The sequence below is a fragment of the Accipiter gentilis genome, chromosome 27, assembly GCF_929443795.1.
Source record: "Accipiter gentilis chromosome 27, bAccGen1.1, whole genome shotgun sequence".
Classification (NCBI taxonomy): domain Eukaryota; kingdom Metazoa; phylum Chordata; class Aves; order Accipitriformes; family Accipitridae; genus Astur; species Astur gentilis.
In genome coordinates, this window is record NC_064906.1 from 1,355,980 (window position 1) to 1,375,987 (window position 20,008).

A 20,008-nucleotide genomic window follows, 5' to 3' on the forward strand; every position below is an offset into this window, starting at 1 on the left:
TGTCTATTTAAGGCATTCTTAATCACATAGGACAGATGAAGACTTTTCTGTAACCCCTAAAACCTTCAGGAAATATGTGAAACATGAGATGTAAATCAGTGGTAACCATTCAGAGGAGGCCTAGTCTATTCTTCCCCTGTGCTAGAATCTTGGTTCATCTAACATTACTTCAGTTTGGACAGGTTTTTTTATTGGCAATACTGTAAATGCTTCTGAAATGTGAACAAAAGAACTGCTACACTGTATTGGCACAAAGACAGATTTAGGATTCTGTGGGATTATTTTTCTTTTCTTGTGCTGATTCTCCTTTCCAGTTCCTCTAGCCAACCTTCCTGTCCCAAAACAGTGTTGACTCAGGAAATTCTTTTAAAAAAAAAGTTTTATGTCTGTTTTCTGGCTTTTTATAAATTTATCACAAATGTATTTTTACCTTTCTGCATGCATCATTGCATGTATAATTCCATTTATATTTGAGTAGAATGAGCCTTGTTATGGTTTCCTCCAAGAAAATAGGTAGGTAGTGAGTAATGATAAGTAAATTCTGAGAGTGTGATTGTTTTTGAAGGATTTCTGAAGAACCCTTCAGAAGGGACACAATGTGGAGGGAGGCTGGTAGTGGAAATCACCAGGAATGTCAACCTCATCGATGAGCCAGTGGCAGCATAGGCCAAAAAACGCATGCATGTGCAGATTTACCATAGGGATTCCTATACTACATTGTCCTTCTGCCACTGCCTCTCCCCCATTCCTCATAATGGCTTTGCATTTGTAACTGTTCATTAGTATTCTTGTAGTTAAGTCCTCAGTGGCAGAAGGATCAGAAGATAGTACCTCACTTCCACTAATAAAATGGTTGTGTTTGTCCATGCCAAGAACATCTAGTTCTGTAGCTGAGTTTCACCCTGAGTAGGTCAGGTCCAGAAACATTACTCTGATCTGACTTGACATCTTCCCTACCTCGTGGAGCCAAACTGAGTACTAGCAAAACCACAGTTTTACCTCCCCTAAAGAGGGCAGAGTCCTATTCAGACTTCAAATCCATACCTTTCCTGTTTGTAGAAGATAGTTGAAATAAACTTTCAGGGATGTCTGATATTTCTTGACATTTTTCAATGCACTGCCAGGAGTAGATCTGGTGTTGAAAGCATGAGAGTCAAACAGAGGCCTCCTTCAGCAATAAGTGAAATTAAAATGTTCTTGCTGAGAGTGATGATAAATTATCTGCTACTTCTATAGGAGTAGCTAGAATGTGGTGCTGAGTTGCTTAGAAAATGCATCATGTATGGGCAGGGATCAGTCTGGACTATCTGCTTTCATTTTATTGGAGCTAATTTGAGAGAGTCAGTCTTCTACCCTGAGTACTGTTGGCTTGAGGTTATGTAGAAAGCCATAAAATCAAATGGTTTAGGGCTAGAAGCTCCCCTTGTTGTACATGATACATCTAGGACTTCTTGTTCACACAAGTCAGATTTATAAAATGCTGATGCACTTCCAGTGGCTATAAGCAGGACCTCTTTCGCACAGCATCAACTGGTAACCAGCTGTGCATTTCAAAGTACTGAGACACTTGTACTTCTAGCCCTTGTTGGTGTCTCTTTCTCAGTCTTCCTCATCCTTATTCAGTGAGAGACCTACATGTGTACAGCTAATTCAATGCAAGTATGCTCTCATTGCTCCTCAGTCAACCTTCTTGATCAGAAATTTCCATCTCATGAAGTCTTTTTGACCTTTGTTGTGTTTGGGTAGTGAGAAAGAAGTTTGGTAAAGAAGCCCATTTTTTTCTTTCCATTGTAGTCAGGAGGATTTTATCTTTTATTTCAGTGGCAGGGTCTGTCTTTCAAATATGCTGCCATGACCTTTACCTTTGTTGACAAAGAGGTCTTTGATGTGCACCATTGTGGCTGCTTCTTTGGCCACACTGAGTACTTACAAATATGTAACCAGACTTTTTTCTTCATAAAAATAGACTAAAGGGGCAGGGATGAGGGGGGGCAGGTCGTGGTACCCTTTAGGGCCATTTGAAAGCTTAGCGTTCCAAAGACTATATTTTTTCTTTAGGAAATTATTTATTTCTAAGAAGGAGATACACCATGTCTGTATACTCTAGACTTGTTATTAATTTCAGGTTGTGGTGTAGCTGTTGAGTATGCTTTAAACATCTCTTTATGATCTCAGTGCTCTTGAAGTGCGAGGAGTTACACTTTCTTTCTTCGCATATGAGTGAGGGCTTCCAACTGCTTGGGTGCCCACTGGAGAGGAAAATTTTTATTAATTTTAATTATTTAAATTTCCTTGATTAAGATAAAAGGGAAAAAAAGAGCTAGCAGAAAGGTTGGTGGTTTTGTTGCAAATGAGCAAATGTGCTGTTTATCAAGGCTTGCTTGCTTGTTTTCTTGTAAGTTCCTTTTTTAAAAAACACAGTCTCCAGAAAAATCTTGTCTAAGAAGCCTGGATAAAAATCCTCTTAAAAAATAGATTGTGATGAGACTAAAAGATACGTATGAAACTGGGAACTTTATTTGGTTTAGGCATGTTTTGTAAAGAATGTTATTATTCCTCACAACCAGAAACACAGATGTTTAACAAAAAAAGTCTTTTTGCTCACATGCACCAACATGAATCATCCACCAGTGAGAAATACAGTCATTTGATAATCAGTTAAATGAGTCATATTCATCAGTAAAGTAGTTCTTTGCATTTCTTTTCATACAGTTCTTTGTCGCTTATATTTACATTTTTGTAAAGAATGTCACAAACAAAATTAATAATTCATAATTATTGTTACACAGTGGGGCCTTATTTTGATAGTCCCTTCTCAGCATAGATCTTTTAACAAGGCTGTTTTTTCCTGCATTTAAAAAACACCAAATAAACAATGTACCAAATCAACATGGTTGTCTTATGGAAGTACAGAAATCTTTTTTAGGAAAGGAAGTTCTGTACACAGCACTATGTATTGTACCGATGATCATAAATTACAGAGAAGACACTTTCCTGCTAAAATATAAGTGCTGTTTGCCTTCTTTCCCAGACATTCAAAAAATAGATTTAGTGAGTGCTAACACATCATAGGAGGGAAAATCAGGATACTTTGATTTCAACACTTCAATGGCTCCTGTGCTTAGCAAAAGAGAAAGAAAACATAATCCCTGCCCCGTGGAAAAAGCAGTTTATACATGAGCAATTCCAAAAGAAGCCAGGAATAGAAAGGGAAAAATACTGTAAAAAGAGAAGTAAAGCAGACCTTATTCTGAGGCATTTACAAGATTAATATATTCAAGGCATGGACTAGAGAGAAAACCTGAAAAAAATGCTTATTAAAACCACCTTCTGTCACAAATTATACCCTGCTCAACATCACCTCGTAACTTCTGCCATATGGACAAAAAAGCAGTGTAGTTTCGAAGAACTGCGAACATTGATTTGAAAGCTAACAAGGAGGAAGGGGAGAGAGAACTTTCTCACTTAGCTGGAGTTCTACCAGGAGTAATTAAACAAAGAGATTGTTAGCAGAATACATGCTGGCTAGCAGATGAGGACTGAATGCCAGTCACTTACAGTATAAACAGACTAGCCAGGGCGGTAATTCATTTCATCTACAAATCTGTATGTGTTTTGGGTCTTCTCCCAGACAGTCACAAATCCTGGCATCTGGAATGAACTTGAAACTCAAATAAAAAGCATGTTGGACTGGCTTGTCTTTTCATAAGACCAGTAATGCTGCTACAGACTTAAAAATGAGGGTGCAGTTTTCTGCAGTCATAGGGGAGATGGGGGTAGAAATGCTGAGGAAACTTCTGGAGTAAACTGGAAATTTTGCACTACTGCCCCATTCAGGTGTATTTTGCAGTCTGTGATACAGGATTGGAATTCCTATTTATCATTTGACATTTATAAGAAGGATCTACCTCTGTGGAGCACCTCTTTTCATACCAGTAGCACAGACATATTCGTGTACTTTCTTATTTTGTCCTACTGCATTTTATCCCAGCCTTTTACTTTTGGCACCTCTGCTTTTCCTACCTTTATATTTATGAACCTTTATGTTACTTTCTTGCTTGGAACACCCTTACCAATAAAACATTACTCTGCCCTCAGGTCACTCTTGAAGATCTCTTTTCTACTGTGTTGCTAACTGGAAATGCTGAGTGATACCAGCTAGCTAAAAGAGCAGGAAGGGTAGAAGTGTTCGTTTATTTGTGTATTGTAAATGCATTTCCTTTATGCATAGGAGTATTTGCCTCCCTCTCCCACCTGTGATTGCTACACCTGCCTGTTACAGCCTAGCTCAGCTAGATAGTATGCTTTTAGTGGCAAAGATTGTTTAGCTGTGTGCTTGCACTGTTCTTAGCCCAGTGGGGCTCCCAATCCAATTTAGAGCTTCTACACCCTAGTATAATACAAATAATGGAGAGTTAGTAATGATAGTAGCCTTTGTAATTTGTGTGGTCCTTGGAGAGCATGGGCAGAGTCTTTAAAGCCAAGTTCTCTGATCTTTTCAGTCATCTTACTTTGTGGCAGGGACGATAGGATCCTAGTGATGGGTGTTCCAATGCAGCATTACACTTCTCTGCCTGCCTTCTGCCTTGTACCATTTTGCATTATTTCTGCTGCCTAATCACAGTGCAACTGTCACACAGGTGTATAATGTTTCATTTTACTGACTCACTCTGTGAAATAAGTTAAAAGTAGGTGCTGAGATGTGATAGTTGAATCATACTGCCTGCATAAAAAAATTATGGGCTAGTTACTAACACAACAGGTTAGTCTCAAGTTTGACTAGAAACTAGGGCAATCTGGACTAACTATTACTACTTTAAAGCCTTGTAAAGTTAACCATTACATCAGTCACCAGAACACTTGTGAATGAAATACAGTTGGAAAGGCTTGCAAGTGACTTACCAAGCAAGTACCTTTTGAGAGCTTAAAGCTGCAGAAAGGAAGTCAAAAAGGCAGCAACTACAGTCAGCCTTCAGTGGAAGAAATAAAATGAGACCAGTCTAGTTAGTTGAAGGAAAGGATTATTTGTTGACTCAAATAGAAGAAATTTCTGGATTTTTTAGAGATTGCTTTAGACAAAACAACCTATAGCTAGTTTTCAGTACTAAGAGCTTTAATCTTACTCCTTTCTTTGAAAGTATAACTAGCAGCTCCTAGACTATTGAGCCAGGGTAATTTTATTGGTCATTCTTTTCTATACAATGCTCAGTCATTCCTAACTACGTTTTTTTGGAAGGGACTAATAAACATTGAAAAGCAAATCCAAACCTTGTTCATTTACAAAGAGAGAGGGAGAGAGAGTTTTTGTTCAGTTTGGTAGAGGTCCACATGTTTTACTGAAGGAACTTTTTCATTGGCTTTGAAAAACAAGATAATGCTTGCATGTAAATTAAAAGAATTATATTTTGCTTAGCTGGTTCATTTAGCAAATAGTCTTAACTTCCATTTTAATGAGGAATAGTTCTGCTCAAACTTTTCTATCCATAAACTACCTACAAGAGATTATTGTTTATGAAGTTTTGAGGTTGATGCATAACACGACACTTGCGCCTTCTGAGTGAGAAAGGAAAGGGAAATTTCCACCCAAGGAAGTAGCAGAACCATTTTCTGAAAAGCACAAATTATTCCTACAATACTAATACCAGACCTGTATATCTCTGATGAGAACTAGAAATTCTTCAAAGAAAGAGGAATTTTTTTACACAGTCTTCTAACCCATGGTACAGAAATAGAAATTTCACTGCATGAAGTAATATAAGAATTCACAGTATGGCAGACACTAAATATTGGTGACTAGACTATAATTCAGTTCTCAGTCTGAAAAGGAGGTAAGATGCCAAGAAGTGGCTGACTAATCACTAAACTTCAGAAAAGGAGATTCCAATATTAAGAAAAAGTTAATGGAATAGGTCTGAGAGTCAAAAATAAGTGAAATAAAGTCTTTAGGTGTTTCATGGATACTACTTAAAAATATTATCACTGAGTCTTGCAAAGTACTGAACAAAATGGGACCCATGAAGACAAGTCATAGATCAGGCCAGCTGAATGCTGTTTTTTCTAAGTGAAGAAAAAAAGATATTTCACATTTAGAATGGGCAACAAAGTAGTAAAATAGAAACTGTAATCACTGAGATTAATTAGAAAAGTAAATAACTAAGGGTATGGAACTAAACAATGTTACTGTCTTCCACTTCATTCAATGCAGGAGGCCTGTGGAAATACTTTGCTGCGTTTTGTGGCACCTTGAGGTTTATCTATAAGCGTGTGTTGTGGTTTCAGCCTATTTGGTCCCCGGCCACGTTGGGATAAGGAGAAAATACAAAGGCAGGCTCATGGGTCAAGATTAAGGACAGGGAGCGATCACGCACCACTTATGGTCATGGGCAAAAGACAGTCTCAACTTGGGGAAGAAACAAAATCAATTTCATTGACTACCAATCAAAACAAAACAAGGACACTGAGAAGTAAACCCAAACCTTAGAACACCTTCCCCCCAGCCCTCAACCCCACTCCCGGTTCTCTCCACCTCCTCCCCCCGGTGGCGCAGGGGAACAGGGGATGGGGGTTGGGGTCAGCTCAGGGGATGGGGGTTGGGGTCAGCTCCCCACACCTGGTCTCTGCCGCTCCTGCCTCCTCGGGGGGAGGAGGACTCCGCACTCATCCCCTGCTCCACCGGGGGGGTCCCTCCCATGGGAGATGGTCCTCCACAAACCTCTTCAACGTGAGTCCTTTCCACGGGCTGCAGTTCCTCACAAACTTCCCTGGCGTGGGTCCCTTCCGTGGTCTTCAGCTCTTCCCGAACTTCCCTGGCGTGGGTCCTTTCCACGGGCTGCACTCCTTCAGTGCACAGACTGCTCCAGCATGGGCTTTCCCATGGAGTCACGGCCATCTTGGGGGGCCTCCACTCCCCCGCTCCCCTCCACGGGCTGGGGGGGACAGCCTGCCATCTTGTCTCACCACGGGCTGCAGGGACAAACCCGACTCCCCTCCTTCCTCCTCACTGACCTCGGTGTCTGCAGAGGGGCTTGTTCCTCTCACATCCCACCCCCCACTCACTGCAGGTTCCCCTTCTTAAATCTGTTCTCCCAGAGGCGCTACCACTGTTGCTGACGGGCTCAGCCTTGGCCAGAGTCAGGTCCGACGTGGAGCCAGGGAAGCTTCGAGCGGCTTCTCACAGGAACCACCCTTGCAGCCCCCTCCCGCACTACCAAAAAAAGCCCCGTGCCACACAAACCCATAACAGCATGTCTCTGTTTCTCACTTCTGGCAGGAAGCACTCTAGTTTGTTCTCAGCAAGGAAGGACTTTCCAAAGTCAGCACCTTTATGCTTTTTAAACTGGCAGGAAACGTTTCCCTTGTCCTTTCATTTTCTAAGCAGCTCCCTTGAGCTGTCCTGCACTCACTGCTCTTTACTGACCTATTGCCTTTCTAGAGGTGGACCACAGTGTATGTGTTAGTTTGGCCTTGATTCTTCTAACTCCACTAACTCAGACAGCCTCAGCGAGAAAACAGAAGTGAGGTTATTGTGCAAGTTTTAAAGTCAGGCTTCTTTGTGCAAGGGTAGAACCTAAAGCTTAAAAGTAAAACGAACAAAAAAGCCCGAGATAAAGTCATTAGGTCCAGTGTTATAAGGAAAATGCAGTGGGCTTAGCTCAGCTGTTGGCAACAGTATGCAGTTTGTCATTAAAAACAGATATTTTGCTGGAGGTATAGAACTCCACTAGTCTCGTATAGCTGTATATGTTTTAAGGCTCTAGGGTGATCAAGGAATTTAAAAATTTCTGTCAGACAAATTGGTTGAAACAACAATAATAAAGAGAATAAAACACCAGGACTATAATATCATGATACAATAGTGTATAGTTAACACTATTTCTGTGAAGAAAGATTACATTTCACTCAACTTTTTTAGAATGTGTCAGCACAGTAGAGTAAACGAGAAACCACGGCATCATTTTTTTAGACTTGCAATAGTAATTTTCAAAATCTCTCTTGAAAACATACAAACAAAACTAAGAGCACAAATTGACATTGCAGTTTATCAAGTGGTAAAATGAATTTCAGAACTACTGCCCCTAGCTGCTTCAATCCCCTTACACACAGTTCACCTTTCTCTCCATGGTGCCTGTATGGCTATAGGTTAAAAGTCAGTTACGAAGTAATTAAGAGGTGAGAGACAAATATTGCTCTGGACCAAAGTCTACCTATCAGACAGAAACCAGAGATAAGTAAACTGCCAGTTTATTGTAGGTAATGCACTTAAGGGTTTAGTATTATATGCTGTATGGTATGTCTATTAAATACATGGAACAGTCAACGTTGAGGCAGCAACTCTTGAGTATGATGCTAGGTGAGGTGGGTTAGCAGAATTCACACAGGACTGTGAGGAATTTCAGCAGGACAAAAGCAAACTGAATAAAGAGGTAGTACCAACTCAAATTTCAATCTTGAAAAATGCTATGAAGTGTTCAGCAGAGGAAAATTTGACTTTTAACTTGTAAAGGGCTCAAAATTGAACACAGGACTGAAGAAAGGGATGCGGGTTTCACTGTAAAAAATGTACCAGTGACCTGTTCAGTGTCCATCTGATGTCAAAATAAAACCAAACAGAATGCTAAGGGGGATGAAGAATGGGGTAGAACATAATTTTCAAAAATTCTGTTGTAGAAAAACTGAGGTATGTTAAAGGAATAAATAGTATTAAATAAAATGAAGAAAGTTGCTCCAGAATTTCTAATACTAGAAGACTCAAGGGATGCTCAATAAAGGTGAAAGGTGGCAAATTTGGTTCATTTACCCAAGTGTATTTTGGAACCCACTGATACCAAGAAAGGAGCAACATTCTGTCAGGGAATGAATGAGATGGTGAATGGAGCTAAAGGAGAATTGAGATAATGCCAGCATTTGGTTTTTTATAATAATTAACGATAGGAGTTTTTAAAAGGCGTGTCAAGCATCATGTTTCCAGTTTAAGACAATCTCTATGATGAGTCAGGCTGAGTCTATCATGGTGGGAAGCTTTATTCTATTTTTAACTCGGGGGTGGCATTACATGCACTTTTCTTAGACAATTTGAGATGATCCCTCAATTGGATAATCAATAGATGATGCAATATGGGAGTTTCAGTGACCTGATGTTAGGCTCTGTATCTCTTCTTGTGTAGGCTTTCTTTGGAGAATTTGCAGTAGTGGTGGATTCCCCAGCTTGTCCATGACTCCCAAGAGGGTAATGCTTTGTGTCATTGAAAGCATTTCATGAAAGTTGTGCTCCATGATATGCAGAAAATGTGTGTGCTCTGAATACAATTTTGATATTACCTCTTCTGCATAGTGTAAGTCTATCTAGTTCCACTGAAGTGAGGACCTGTGCTGTCAAAGAGAGACATGACACTGAGATAAAATATGCTGCATAGTTGAGAGTTCTATGTGGAAATGTAGTAAGGCTTCTTTCACTTACTTCTAAAGTTTAGCATTTATGATCCCAAAACTAGCACTGGAAGCCTTAACAAAAGGAATGAAACCATAAGGCAGAATTTGATTTTAAGAAGGCATTACTGATGAGTATTCCAGTAGGGTGAGGTAGCCTAAAGGAGATAATGAAGAATAGACTTTGGCAGGAACCAGTCTTAGAAATTACATCTAGAAAGATACTGCTTGTTGTTGACTTTGTATTTTTCCTTGCTTGGGTTTTAGATTTAAAAGAGGACTGTGAAGTCCTTACCACATCTTAACATTTCCATCATACTTGATTCACTGCTTCCTGTTTGCCAAGTTCAACTCAACAGTCACCTTTTGCATGAAGATACTCTAGATGTCTTCTAAGTATCTGCTACACTTTTGAGTGCTGTGCAGATTACAGCAATACAGAGTTTAACAAAATAATTTACATATGACACAAGGAAAATAAAAATAGAACTGTTTATAGCAGAACTTTAAACATCTACAGTGAAGAAAATACAGAGCCAGATTCTGTTACCTTTAGTCATATGAAGTAAGAGTTTTACTAAATCAGAATTGTATTGCGTATTGCTATCGAATTAATATTCTGGTGGGACTGGGCACAGAGGCAGGCAGCAGATCATCTTCTCTGACTTAGCACTTACACAGCGTACCATGGCCGGAATTTTTGCAAACAACCTGGTTCCTGCAGTTAGCTCTAGATATATTTTGATTAAAGGTTATCACCTTTTCTGGCAGCAATATGAATTGCCAGGTTTTTCTGCCATTCCTCCTGGTAAGGAGTTTTGAAGATGCAGGCCAAAAGTGTAACTGTGGGCACTCAGAAGTACTCACCGTCTTAGAATACCCTGGCTACAACTGAGAAGAGACATTGGAAGTGTTTTCATTGTACTTCTCAGAAAATATCTCTGCATGTAAATTGATCACTAATTTGCTTTCTTTCAAAAAAAAGGAAGTGAAGAAACAAGTAAAATATAATTGATGCTTTCAAAATCCTTTGTGAAATCCAGACAATGAGATAAGATTTTAAGTGGTCTTAAAATATTGCATTTCACTTAGGCTATATTCTTACTTCTCCATTCCCAAAAAAGGTATAGCAAGAAAGTGATCCATAAATCCGCGTGTCCAGTTTATGGCATGGTGCCTCAAATGATGAGTGGTGCCACGTTTTGATTAAAAAAAAATTGAAGTCCATAAAAAAAATAAAATCAGTTTAGTGAATTGAATGTTGCTTCCTTAACATTTTTCATCCTGAACTCATTTAGTAGAGGAAATGGATATTTCATCAGACATGGATTTGACGTTCCATCACATTATACAGTAAACAGTACAAACGATTATTTTTTTTTTTAAATGGAGAAGCTGGAAGAGCTAAGACAGTAGCTGCTGTAAGGCACGGGTTATCTCATTTAAACAGATATTAAATGTGGGTGCCAGTGGTGTGATCATCAGCTGCTTCCCACTTTGTGCATAAATTGCTTAGAAGGAGTCTTTTTGCCTACCAGATGTGACCTAGATTTAGATTTCCAAAGGCAAAAAAAAAAAAGTCTATTATGTAAAAAACAATTGCGGGTAAAATGCATGGTAAATGAGCTTATCTCACTTTTCCAGGTGTTTAAGCTAATATGTTATGGAATTACAGCTTCATTTATGAAAAATAATTGAGGAAAATGTTCCAGCAAATCAAATTTGGATAAAGGCTTAGGGTAGTTATTGAGTTGTTAGCAAGTTTCTAAATGGCAGAAAGAAAAGGGAGCCAGCGCAGATAATAAAAATAAAAATATAGAAATTTGTGAATCTTTGAAGAGGCTCTTATAAAAGGGTCAGGGCTGGCAGTGGTATCCCACCTGTGTTGTGATCTTGCAAAATGTCATGGAACAATATGAAGAATTATATTCCTGTCAATGCATATGAAAGCAGGATTTTTTTTAAAAAGAAGCATTGATATCTGTTGGCCCTGGATAAGCCTAATGACATTGGTAGGTTAAATGTATAAACATCATAAGAATAACATCCTTATTCTTTTTCTTTCTCCTCTTTTCCATTTACTGATTCCATAGGGGCTGCCACTCGAAAACCGGATCCAGAGCCTGAGAAACAGACTGACCATACTGTTAAAATCGCTGGAGTCATTGCAGGCATCTTGCTGTTCGTCATTATATTTCTGGGGGTTGTGCTGGTAATGAAGAAAAGGTGAGCCATTAGTAGATGATTTCTAGATACATATTCATGTCACAGCATCTCCTACAGCAGTTGTCAGTTTGATATTGGTAAAAGTATCCAGCCACCTCTGTGCACTTTGCCACAGAGTTTAGGAAGTACTGCTCCTTCCCACCCCAAAAGCTTTGTTGGGTTTTTGTAAAACCACAGTATCTGTTTCATCCCACAGCATTTTCTATGAATTAATGTTGTGGCATTGTTATAGAAGAAAAAAACAACTTGAGGCTAATGGTTCTAGCACTTATGCATTAGTACTGCAAGATGGACTCCAATAATAGAACAGTATCTCTATCCTGAAAGTTTGAGTCTCCACTTTATTCAACAGATTAGCTGAAAGTTAGATGTAGTTTCATTCTTGAATGTAAAAGAAATCCTCAGTCAAGCAGGAACTAGAGCTAAGGTAATTTCTGCTAAGAATGGAGTCTATATTGTTCTGCATAAATGTCATTCCCTGAAAACAAATGAAAATGTTACAATGGTGCTGAATGTTTCCAAATGCTGGTTCAACACACACATGCATTGAGATTGTTTTGCTTTGAATATAATTTGAAAACTCCTACAACATTAGAAGTGTAAGGCTTTTCTCAACACTGTGAAAGGAAAAATAATACAGGGAAAAGTATGTCATAGCTAAGGAGGTGGCATGGGTAAGAAAAAAATCCATGTGATGATAGAAGCTAAGTCTAGATTGGGAGAAATTCATTAGCAAATAGAATTAAGGTTTTAGGTTGTATCCTGAGCAATGTGAGATTCGCAGCTGTATAGGTGGGGTTGGGAAAGTGCGAGAGCTGTGTAGGGGGACTGAGTCACACATTGTCCTTCCACATCTGCTGTAGTCTTCCTACTGTCCTATAACCCCTCACCTCCTTACCATTCATCCTGTGTTACACCATTTTCTTCCTTTGAGAACAATCTTGGCCTGATTTTGCTCATCCCAACACTATGTGATTTAGTTGTATGTTAACTAGTTTGGCAGGTCTGAGATAGTCAAAATCCCTGAGCTGCCTGAAATTCTTCCAGAATTTGAACAGTGGAGGTGTACAGCTAAGGAGGCAGCTGCCTGACAGTGCCTCAGGGCAGGCAGCAGAAGTAACGGCTTTTCACTCTCCTTGAAGACATGAACAGGGCTATGAGCTAGAAGGGCTCTATGCAGAGAAAGGTGAGCTGTGGCCCAGGCCATGACAAGAGGTAGGTAAAGCAGTCAAAAGCTGCCATACAGAAGAGATTGAGACTTAAGCCCCAGGGTAAGCATGGCTGGAGCAATGAAATTGACCCAGTAACCAAATCTTCTCAATAAAGTGCAGTGTAGCAGAGTTCAAATCTGTTCTGACTTTGCAGTACTTTTTTCTTCCCACTTCTGATTTCTTGCATCATTCATACCTTCAAATTTAACAGTTGAACTCCCAAACTCCTCCCTGGGGCCAGGCACAGCAATTGGCATTCAGGGAGGAAGGCTACTCGGATTGTCTGGCCAATCCAAGGAATCACACAATTCCTGACCAGCATTCATCACTCTTTCTCTTCCAGATCTGAGCCTCTCCTTAAGGGTTTGTACCAAAGGTAGAATATATTCATGCAAGGTTGGCAAGTTCTTCTTAATCTTGAAGGGAGAGCATTGCAAAATGATCCAAATAATAGTTTCAACGTAAATAAGGTGTCAGAATCTCTGGCTAAATGGATGCTATACCAGCTCTTGCTTCATTCTTTAGGGAAAAGCTCTTTGATAATCTAATTGTTAGAGGCAGGAAGGCTCAAATCTTAAGTGTTTGCATGTTAGTGCAGAAGGATACTTGATTCCTTCTGTCTACCACAGCATAGTAATTATTATTCATAGTAATTCTGTTGTTAGAAGAAAATGCAATATGTGAGCTTCTTTGGGGTTTGGAATAATCTGCTTGTAACAGAGATGAAACTATTGAAAGTACAAGTCCAGAAACTCTGTTACCAAATACATACAATTTCATTATGTAGTACCGAAAGAATGATACCAATAACTTAAACATATCCCAGAATTATGCTGGAGCCTTGAACAAAACAAACTGTGAAATGAGTTGAAGTGAATATTAAAAAGTAAGAATGGTTCCTCTGTGTAACAGGATGTAACAAGGCGTTAATGAGAGTTTCAGGAGGTAGGTATATTGTGTCCCAGACCTCTAAAGCAGATGTTGTACCATAGAAGGTCTTGAAAACAACTACACTCATGACTTAAGCAAAAGATGAACTGATTATTCAGTAGATAGTTATTGGTGCATTAATTCACTATGCTGCTGAAAGCCCCTATGATTTCACCTTGGTTCTGTTACTGTGTATACATTATGCATTTGAAGAAAATGCATAAATCATTCTGCAAGCTTAGTCTAACTGTGGTGTTTTTACAGTTTTATGATACTTTAGGTGCTACTTTGTGAAACACTCTCATCAAGCTAGCTTGTCGTCTGACTACAGCACTTGATCATTTTATTTCATTTACTTTATCAGGAGGTTTACTAGAGTAAAGATCTGAGTGGAAAAGTAAAATAGCACCTTGTAATTCAGTGGCACCTTTCCCCTGAGAACCGCTTTCCTCTCTGCACTATTATGTGCAGACTCTCTGGGCTCCTGTTATGGGTTTGTGTGGCGCGGGGGGGTTTTTGGTAGCGCAGGAGGAGGCCGCAGGGGTGGCTCCTGTGAGAAGCTGCTCGAAGCTTCCCCAGCTCCAAGTCGGACCCGCCGCTGGCCCAGGCTGAGCCCGTCAGTGACGGTGGTAGCGCCTCTGCGAGAACAGATTTAAGAAGGGAAACCTGCAGTGAGTAGGGGGAGTGGGATGTGAGAGGAACCCCTCTGCAGACACCAAGGTCAGAGAGGAGGAAGGAGGGGGACGAGATGTGCCTGAGGCGGTGGATGCCCCCGCAGCTCATGGTGAGGTGGCAGGCTGTTCCCCCAAAGCCCATGGAGGGGAGTGGGGGAGTGGAGGCCCCCCAAGATGGCCGAGACTCCATGGGAAAGCCCGCACTGGAGCAGTCTGTGACTGAAGGACTGCAGCCCACAGAAGGGACCCACGCCAGGGAAGTTCGTGGAGGACCATCTCCCGTGGGAGGGAGCCCCCGGTGGAGCAGGGGATGAGTGCGGAGTCCTCCTCCCCCCGAGGAGGAAGGAGCGGCAGAGACCAGGTGTGGGGAGCTGACCCCAACCCCCATCCCCTGAGCTGACCCCAACCCCCATCCCCTGTTCCGCTGCGCCGCCGGGGGGAGGAGGTGGAGAGAACCGGGAGTGGGGTTGAGGGATGGAGGGAAGGTGTTCTAAGGTTTGGGTTTACTTCTCAGTGTCCTTGTTTTGTTGTGATTGGTAGTAAATGACATCATTGATTTTGTTTTTTCCCCAAGTCGAGCCTGCCTTTTGCCCGTGACCATAAGTGGTGCGTGATCCCTCTCTGTCCTTATATCAACCCATGAGCCTGCCTTTGTATTTTCTCCTCATCCCACTGCGGCTGCATGGTGCTTTGTTACTGACTGGGCTTAAACCATGACAGCTCCAATGCTAGGTTTCACCACACTGAGTCTACGTGCTCTGAAAGTTGTCTTGCTTGTGGTTGGATACAGCAATATCCCATTCACACTCCCGCATCCTAAGGCGTATCCCAAGGCATATACTATCTGTTGTTCATTCTTTCACAGACATGGGTCCCTGTAGACTTGATCTCCAGATCTCACCAATAGATTAAATTTACTCGGTCTCTGGGGGCGTCACAGTGCTTAATTAATTTAATTTCAAACCATTTCTTTCCATTGCCAGGAGATTTGGGAAGTGATTTTACTGTATGTAATAACCACGATTTTGTTCAACATACTCCTGTAATAGCCACCTCACTTCATTCAGCAACCATTCTTTGCTTGGTTGGCGCCAGGCACCACAGATTTTCACAGATAAGCCTGTTTGGCTTTTAATTCAGTAGCCAAGTAGACAAGACCAACATTCAAAGCAGAGTTTTCAGTGCAGCACAGACATGCTTTGAATATGGTCACTATCTAAACAGTAAAGAAGTTCTGCAAATATCAATAGTCATTAGGCATCATTATTAATTTCACTGTATAGTGGTCTTCTGAAGTAGTTATATTATAAACTTGTCACAGAGAGATTAGGTGGCCTAACTATTCAGTATATGGTTGGAGTCACTAGTGAAGGTAGGAACATCGTGGACACTAAAACCTTTTCTGTGTGGACACTCAGGTTTGTGTAAAGTAAACCAGATTTCTAAGCTTGTCACCTTGGTCAGGAGAAGACTGTTAGTGCTTTCCTGTTTTTCTCCCCACGTGGTTGTTCAGAGTTCTTTATCTGTTCTGTTCTATCTTTTCTTTATCCATTCAACCACATTCCTGCATAAAGATGTCATGTAATTGTAGACTAGGAACCTGCAAGCTATCCCTAATACCAATATGGCCATATCAATGAGATCATTCTTCTCTGTGAAGTCAGAATAATGCCAGTAGGCTTTCCTCTCCTCAGCTGTGCTCTGAATCTCTCACATAACAATTAGCACAGTGTCAATGGAAACCAGTACCTGTGTTTCCACAATATTGCTCCACAATAAAGTGGATTTTGAATCTGATCCTGAATATTAAATCTCAGGCAAAGCCCTTCATTTCTGCCAGTCTTTGATATACCTTCATAGGACTTTATAAAAAATAAAAAATGCAGCAAGTTCACCTTTTGGTCAATCTAAAGTAGAGCAGAAAAAATGAGAGAACTGTTCCCACAACCTTTGGAAAAGCAATTGCAATTAAATCAAGACTTGGAAAAATCAGAACATTACTGATTTAGTCTTTTTTTTTTTTTCTTTTACATTGTATTTCAGCTAAGTTTAAAAAAATATGCAGAAGTTGAGAAATCAGATTTATTGGTCCAAGGTTTGCTTAAAAGTATATATGTCTTTGGGGCAGCTGTTTCTTTCAGTGCTACCATCTTGCTGCTGCAGTGGGAGTGCAGTAAGGAAGTGGTTATTAAAATTTAATTACATTGGCTTCTGCTTCAGTCGTAGAATGGAGTTTTTCTGATCATTGTATTTCTCTATAAAAAGGTTATTTTCTTTTGCCTGTCTTTAGTTTCTGTTTTTTCTGTGTCTATGCCTGAGCCCTCCAGTATTTTCTAATGTATGTAATTGTGGCATCTGTTCAACTCAGAGACCCTGGTTCTTGGCAGTGAATAAGGAAGGCTTTTGCACTCAGTTGAGCTGGGCTAGGAATGCATTGGTCCCATCCCCTGATAGCAAATCAGGCTGTTCAGTCATATGCCTTTGCCAACAATTTCAAGCAGTTAGGATAGAAATCGGAGATAATAGGGCTGAAGGAAAACTCCAGTCTTCTCCCAGGGCTACTACCCCTGAATCTTGTTTTTCCGTCTAGGCCAGCTACAAAACAGAGACGATGAAAGAAATCACTGTGGTAATTACACAGTTCCAGAAGTTTTCCCTTCTAGTGGGACAATCCTCCTGTAGCCAGCTGTGTTGGTTTTTATAAATTTTATAGTGGGGCCTTACTATATGAAATTTATGTCTTCAGTCCTGAAGGATATAAAAGTACTTTATATTATCACTATATACAGAAACATTTTAGTGACATAAAGCAACCTCTCTAGTGGGAAGAGACTGAAGAACCGTGAACAAAAGAAAATTTGGCCAAGGTTGGCCAAAATCTTTGTGCCACTCTCTTTAACAGAAAAAGACTTTTCATACATAGAGAGAAAGTTTGTATACATTATGTAGGAAGTAAAATGGAAGTTGTCCATATTCTTAAAAAAAGCTAAATCTTGTCAATTATGAATGGTGCTTTTGCATGTGGCCTGAGGACTTGCAAGTCTAAAACTTTCTGTTTCTGTAGGTTGTTTTTTTTTTTTATCTGTTTTTTTCAGTGTCTGGTATTCTTGAGAGTCAAAAAATACAGTGCTCTTTTTCAAGAACTTCATATGGAAAATCTCACAACTGTAACAATATAAAAATAGATGGAGCTTGAGACTTGTAATTTTTCTCATCTTCTACAAATTTTTAATGGGACATTTACACAAATTGAAGCTCCTGGATTTTCAGCAATATTTTCATAAGGAATAATTTATCTCTATAATATATTTGGCAGAATTCTGCATATAAGTACCAGCAGTGCTTCACTGATTAATTGTATTTATTGTTGTTTCTCAAATTATTATACATCTTTTAGAAGTATGAGAACATTTGTACTAATTACATTAAATCTCTGTCATGGCAACATACAGCAAGAAACAGGGTTGGCAGTGTTGTGAGATTCTAAATGAAAGTGAGAGAATGAGTAATTCTGAAAAGAACGGCAGGAGGAGATAGAATTATGACTGAACCAGAAAAAAAACTTTCTAACAGAGCAGTAAGTTGATCTGTTTTGCTAGGACCTGATCCTGTGCTCCTTACTGAAGGCAATGGGGTATGTACTGGTGGAAGAAGTGTATAACTGTTTTGCAGCTTTCCCCTTACTTTATTCTTAGATATGTTTTAAAACTCAACTTTAACAGGTGTGCGTTTTTGCAGATGTGCCGCGTGATTAAATATTCAATAACTAGCCTCTTGTGTTTGAACAATACTGTGTGCATCAGAAAATGGGGAATAAAAATTGGGAAATATTCCTAACGGCATCGTCACTCAAAGAAGATGAGAGAGAAAATTTGATGAAAGCCTAGTTTTCAAAGAGATGCCTGGAGCATGTAGCTAGAGGCAAGTTAACGTTAGTTATAGACCTTTGCAAGGCCTGTTTACATGTTTCCTCTGTAGTCAAAAGTCTGTATGCATGTGCTGTAAAAATTACAGATGCCTACGTGGTTCCTTTCAGTCTTTTATCTTACCAACATATGAATGCTACTTGACGTTATGCTCATAGATGTTTTAAGATCTCCAGCCTCTTTTTAATTGCAGTCAATACATGGAATTCATTTAGGTTGGAACTTGCCCCTTTTGGAGAGTTGCAGTCCTGCTTGTAGTGGGCTTATAACGAGGGAGGGAGAGATGTAAAGCAGAAGAGCATAGCTGGAGGGTTTCTATACTTTCTGCTCATGCAGAGCTTGTCTGAGTGGAGGATCTGCCTGTGCAAGAGGTGATAATGCAGGAAAGACTGACTAGCTCCATATTTCTCAACATGGTGGTGCTAGGTCTCCAACTTGTTCTTCATGACATTCACGTGGGCAGAAATAACAGGGATACAGGATAAGTTCTTATTTTTTCCTCTTCCACATGGGGAAATACCACCAAAATAATTTTAGCCAGCAAGGATAGCCTTTTTATTTGCGTGGCAAGAAGTAATTTTTTCTTCAGAATTTAAATGGTTATTAGAAAAGCTGAGATATTAAATATCTGTGGCCATTGATTTTTCCCCTCTGAAAAAAAGTTCTAGTCCTGTCAATGGCAGAACTGATTTCTTTAAGTAAATAAAGGGATATCCAAAGATTCTACAGTACTATGACAGGCAGAGAAGCTACTTAATATATGTACTGAAATTCTGCATTGCTAAACTTATAACACCATGTTAGAAGTTCCATATCCTTATTCCTAATGCATTTGAGGTATAATCAGAAGTGTCTTATCACTTTAATTGGGAATGTTTGTGTGTATTATGCAGAGATAAATATACATTAAATATCTAACATTGCTTAGATAGTAGGTGTACTTTTAGGTTGTTTTAATTTAACAGTTGGAGATGCATTATATATTGTATTGCTTAAAGTTTTATGGAGATTGGATATGCCATCTGGCTGTTCCAGACAGGTTGCATGATATGCCCAGATATGCATTCTTGCTACCTTTCATTTGTATCACCAGTTCTGGTCTCAGTTTCATCTTGATTTTTCATACATTAATATTTGGCTTTTCTTTCCTTCCATTTCATCTTTTCCACCACTGCCTAATCCTTCCACCATCATGGCAGAAGAAGCTATCACTCCTACACTTACTACCTGTAAGTAACTTCTTTGTCATCAGAGACACACTTTCTGCCATGTTGTTCCATGCATAAGTAGTGAATGCTAATATTGAAAGTTCCTTTCTAAAAAAACCAAACAACTTTGCAAAAGTTTTAACAACATAAAACCAACATGGTCAATAATGTAATAAAATATTTAGCTTTATAGCAGTTTCTTATGCCTCATACTGTGCATTAGAGTCCTTTGAATATCGTTATGTAACAAATTTTCTTAACTGAAAAGTAGTACATATAAATATCACTACCATGTATATGAGAAATTTTCATGCCTAACTACTTTTAGAATTTATTTAGTGGTTTCCTTCTCATTTGTTCTGTTGAAAATATAGCATTGGTTAGACAAGTACAAGCATTTCCATTTG

At 39.6% G+C, this 20,008-nt stretch overlaps 1 protein-coding gene across 7 annotated transcripts in view; it reads left to right on the forward strand.

Annotated features, from left to right (window-relative positions):
- The window catches only part of PTPRM (protein tyrosine phosphatase receptor type M), a 523,234-nt gene that overhangs the window by 337,823 nt on the left and 165,403 nt on the right, over window positions 1-20,008 (forward strand). For 4 of the 7 annotated variants that reach the window (XM_049830235.1, XM_049830236.1, XM_049830238.1 and 1 more), the window contains one exon: window positions 11,520-11,652. In XM_049830235.1, the coding sequence (XP_049686192.1) occupies window positions 11,520-11,652 (133 nt within the window). Of the gene's footprint in view, window positions 1-11,519; window positions 11,653-19,592; window positions 19,623-20,008 lie in introns of all 7 variants that reach the window. The other 3 variants (XM_049830233.1, XM_049830234.1, XM_049830237.1) reach the window with 1 other exon arrangement.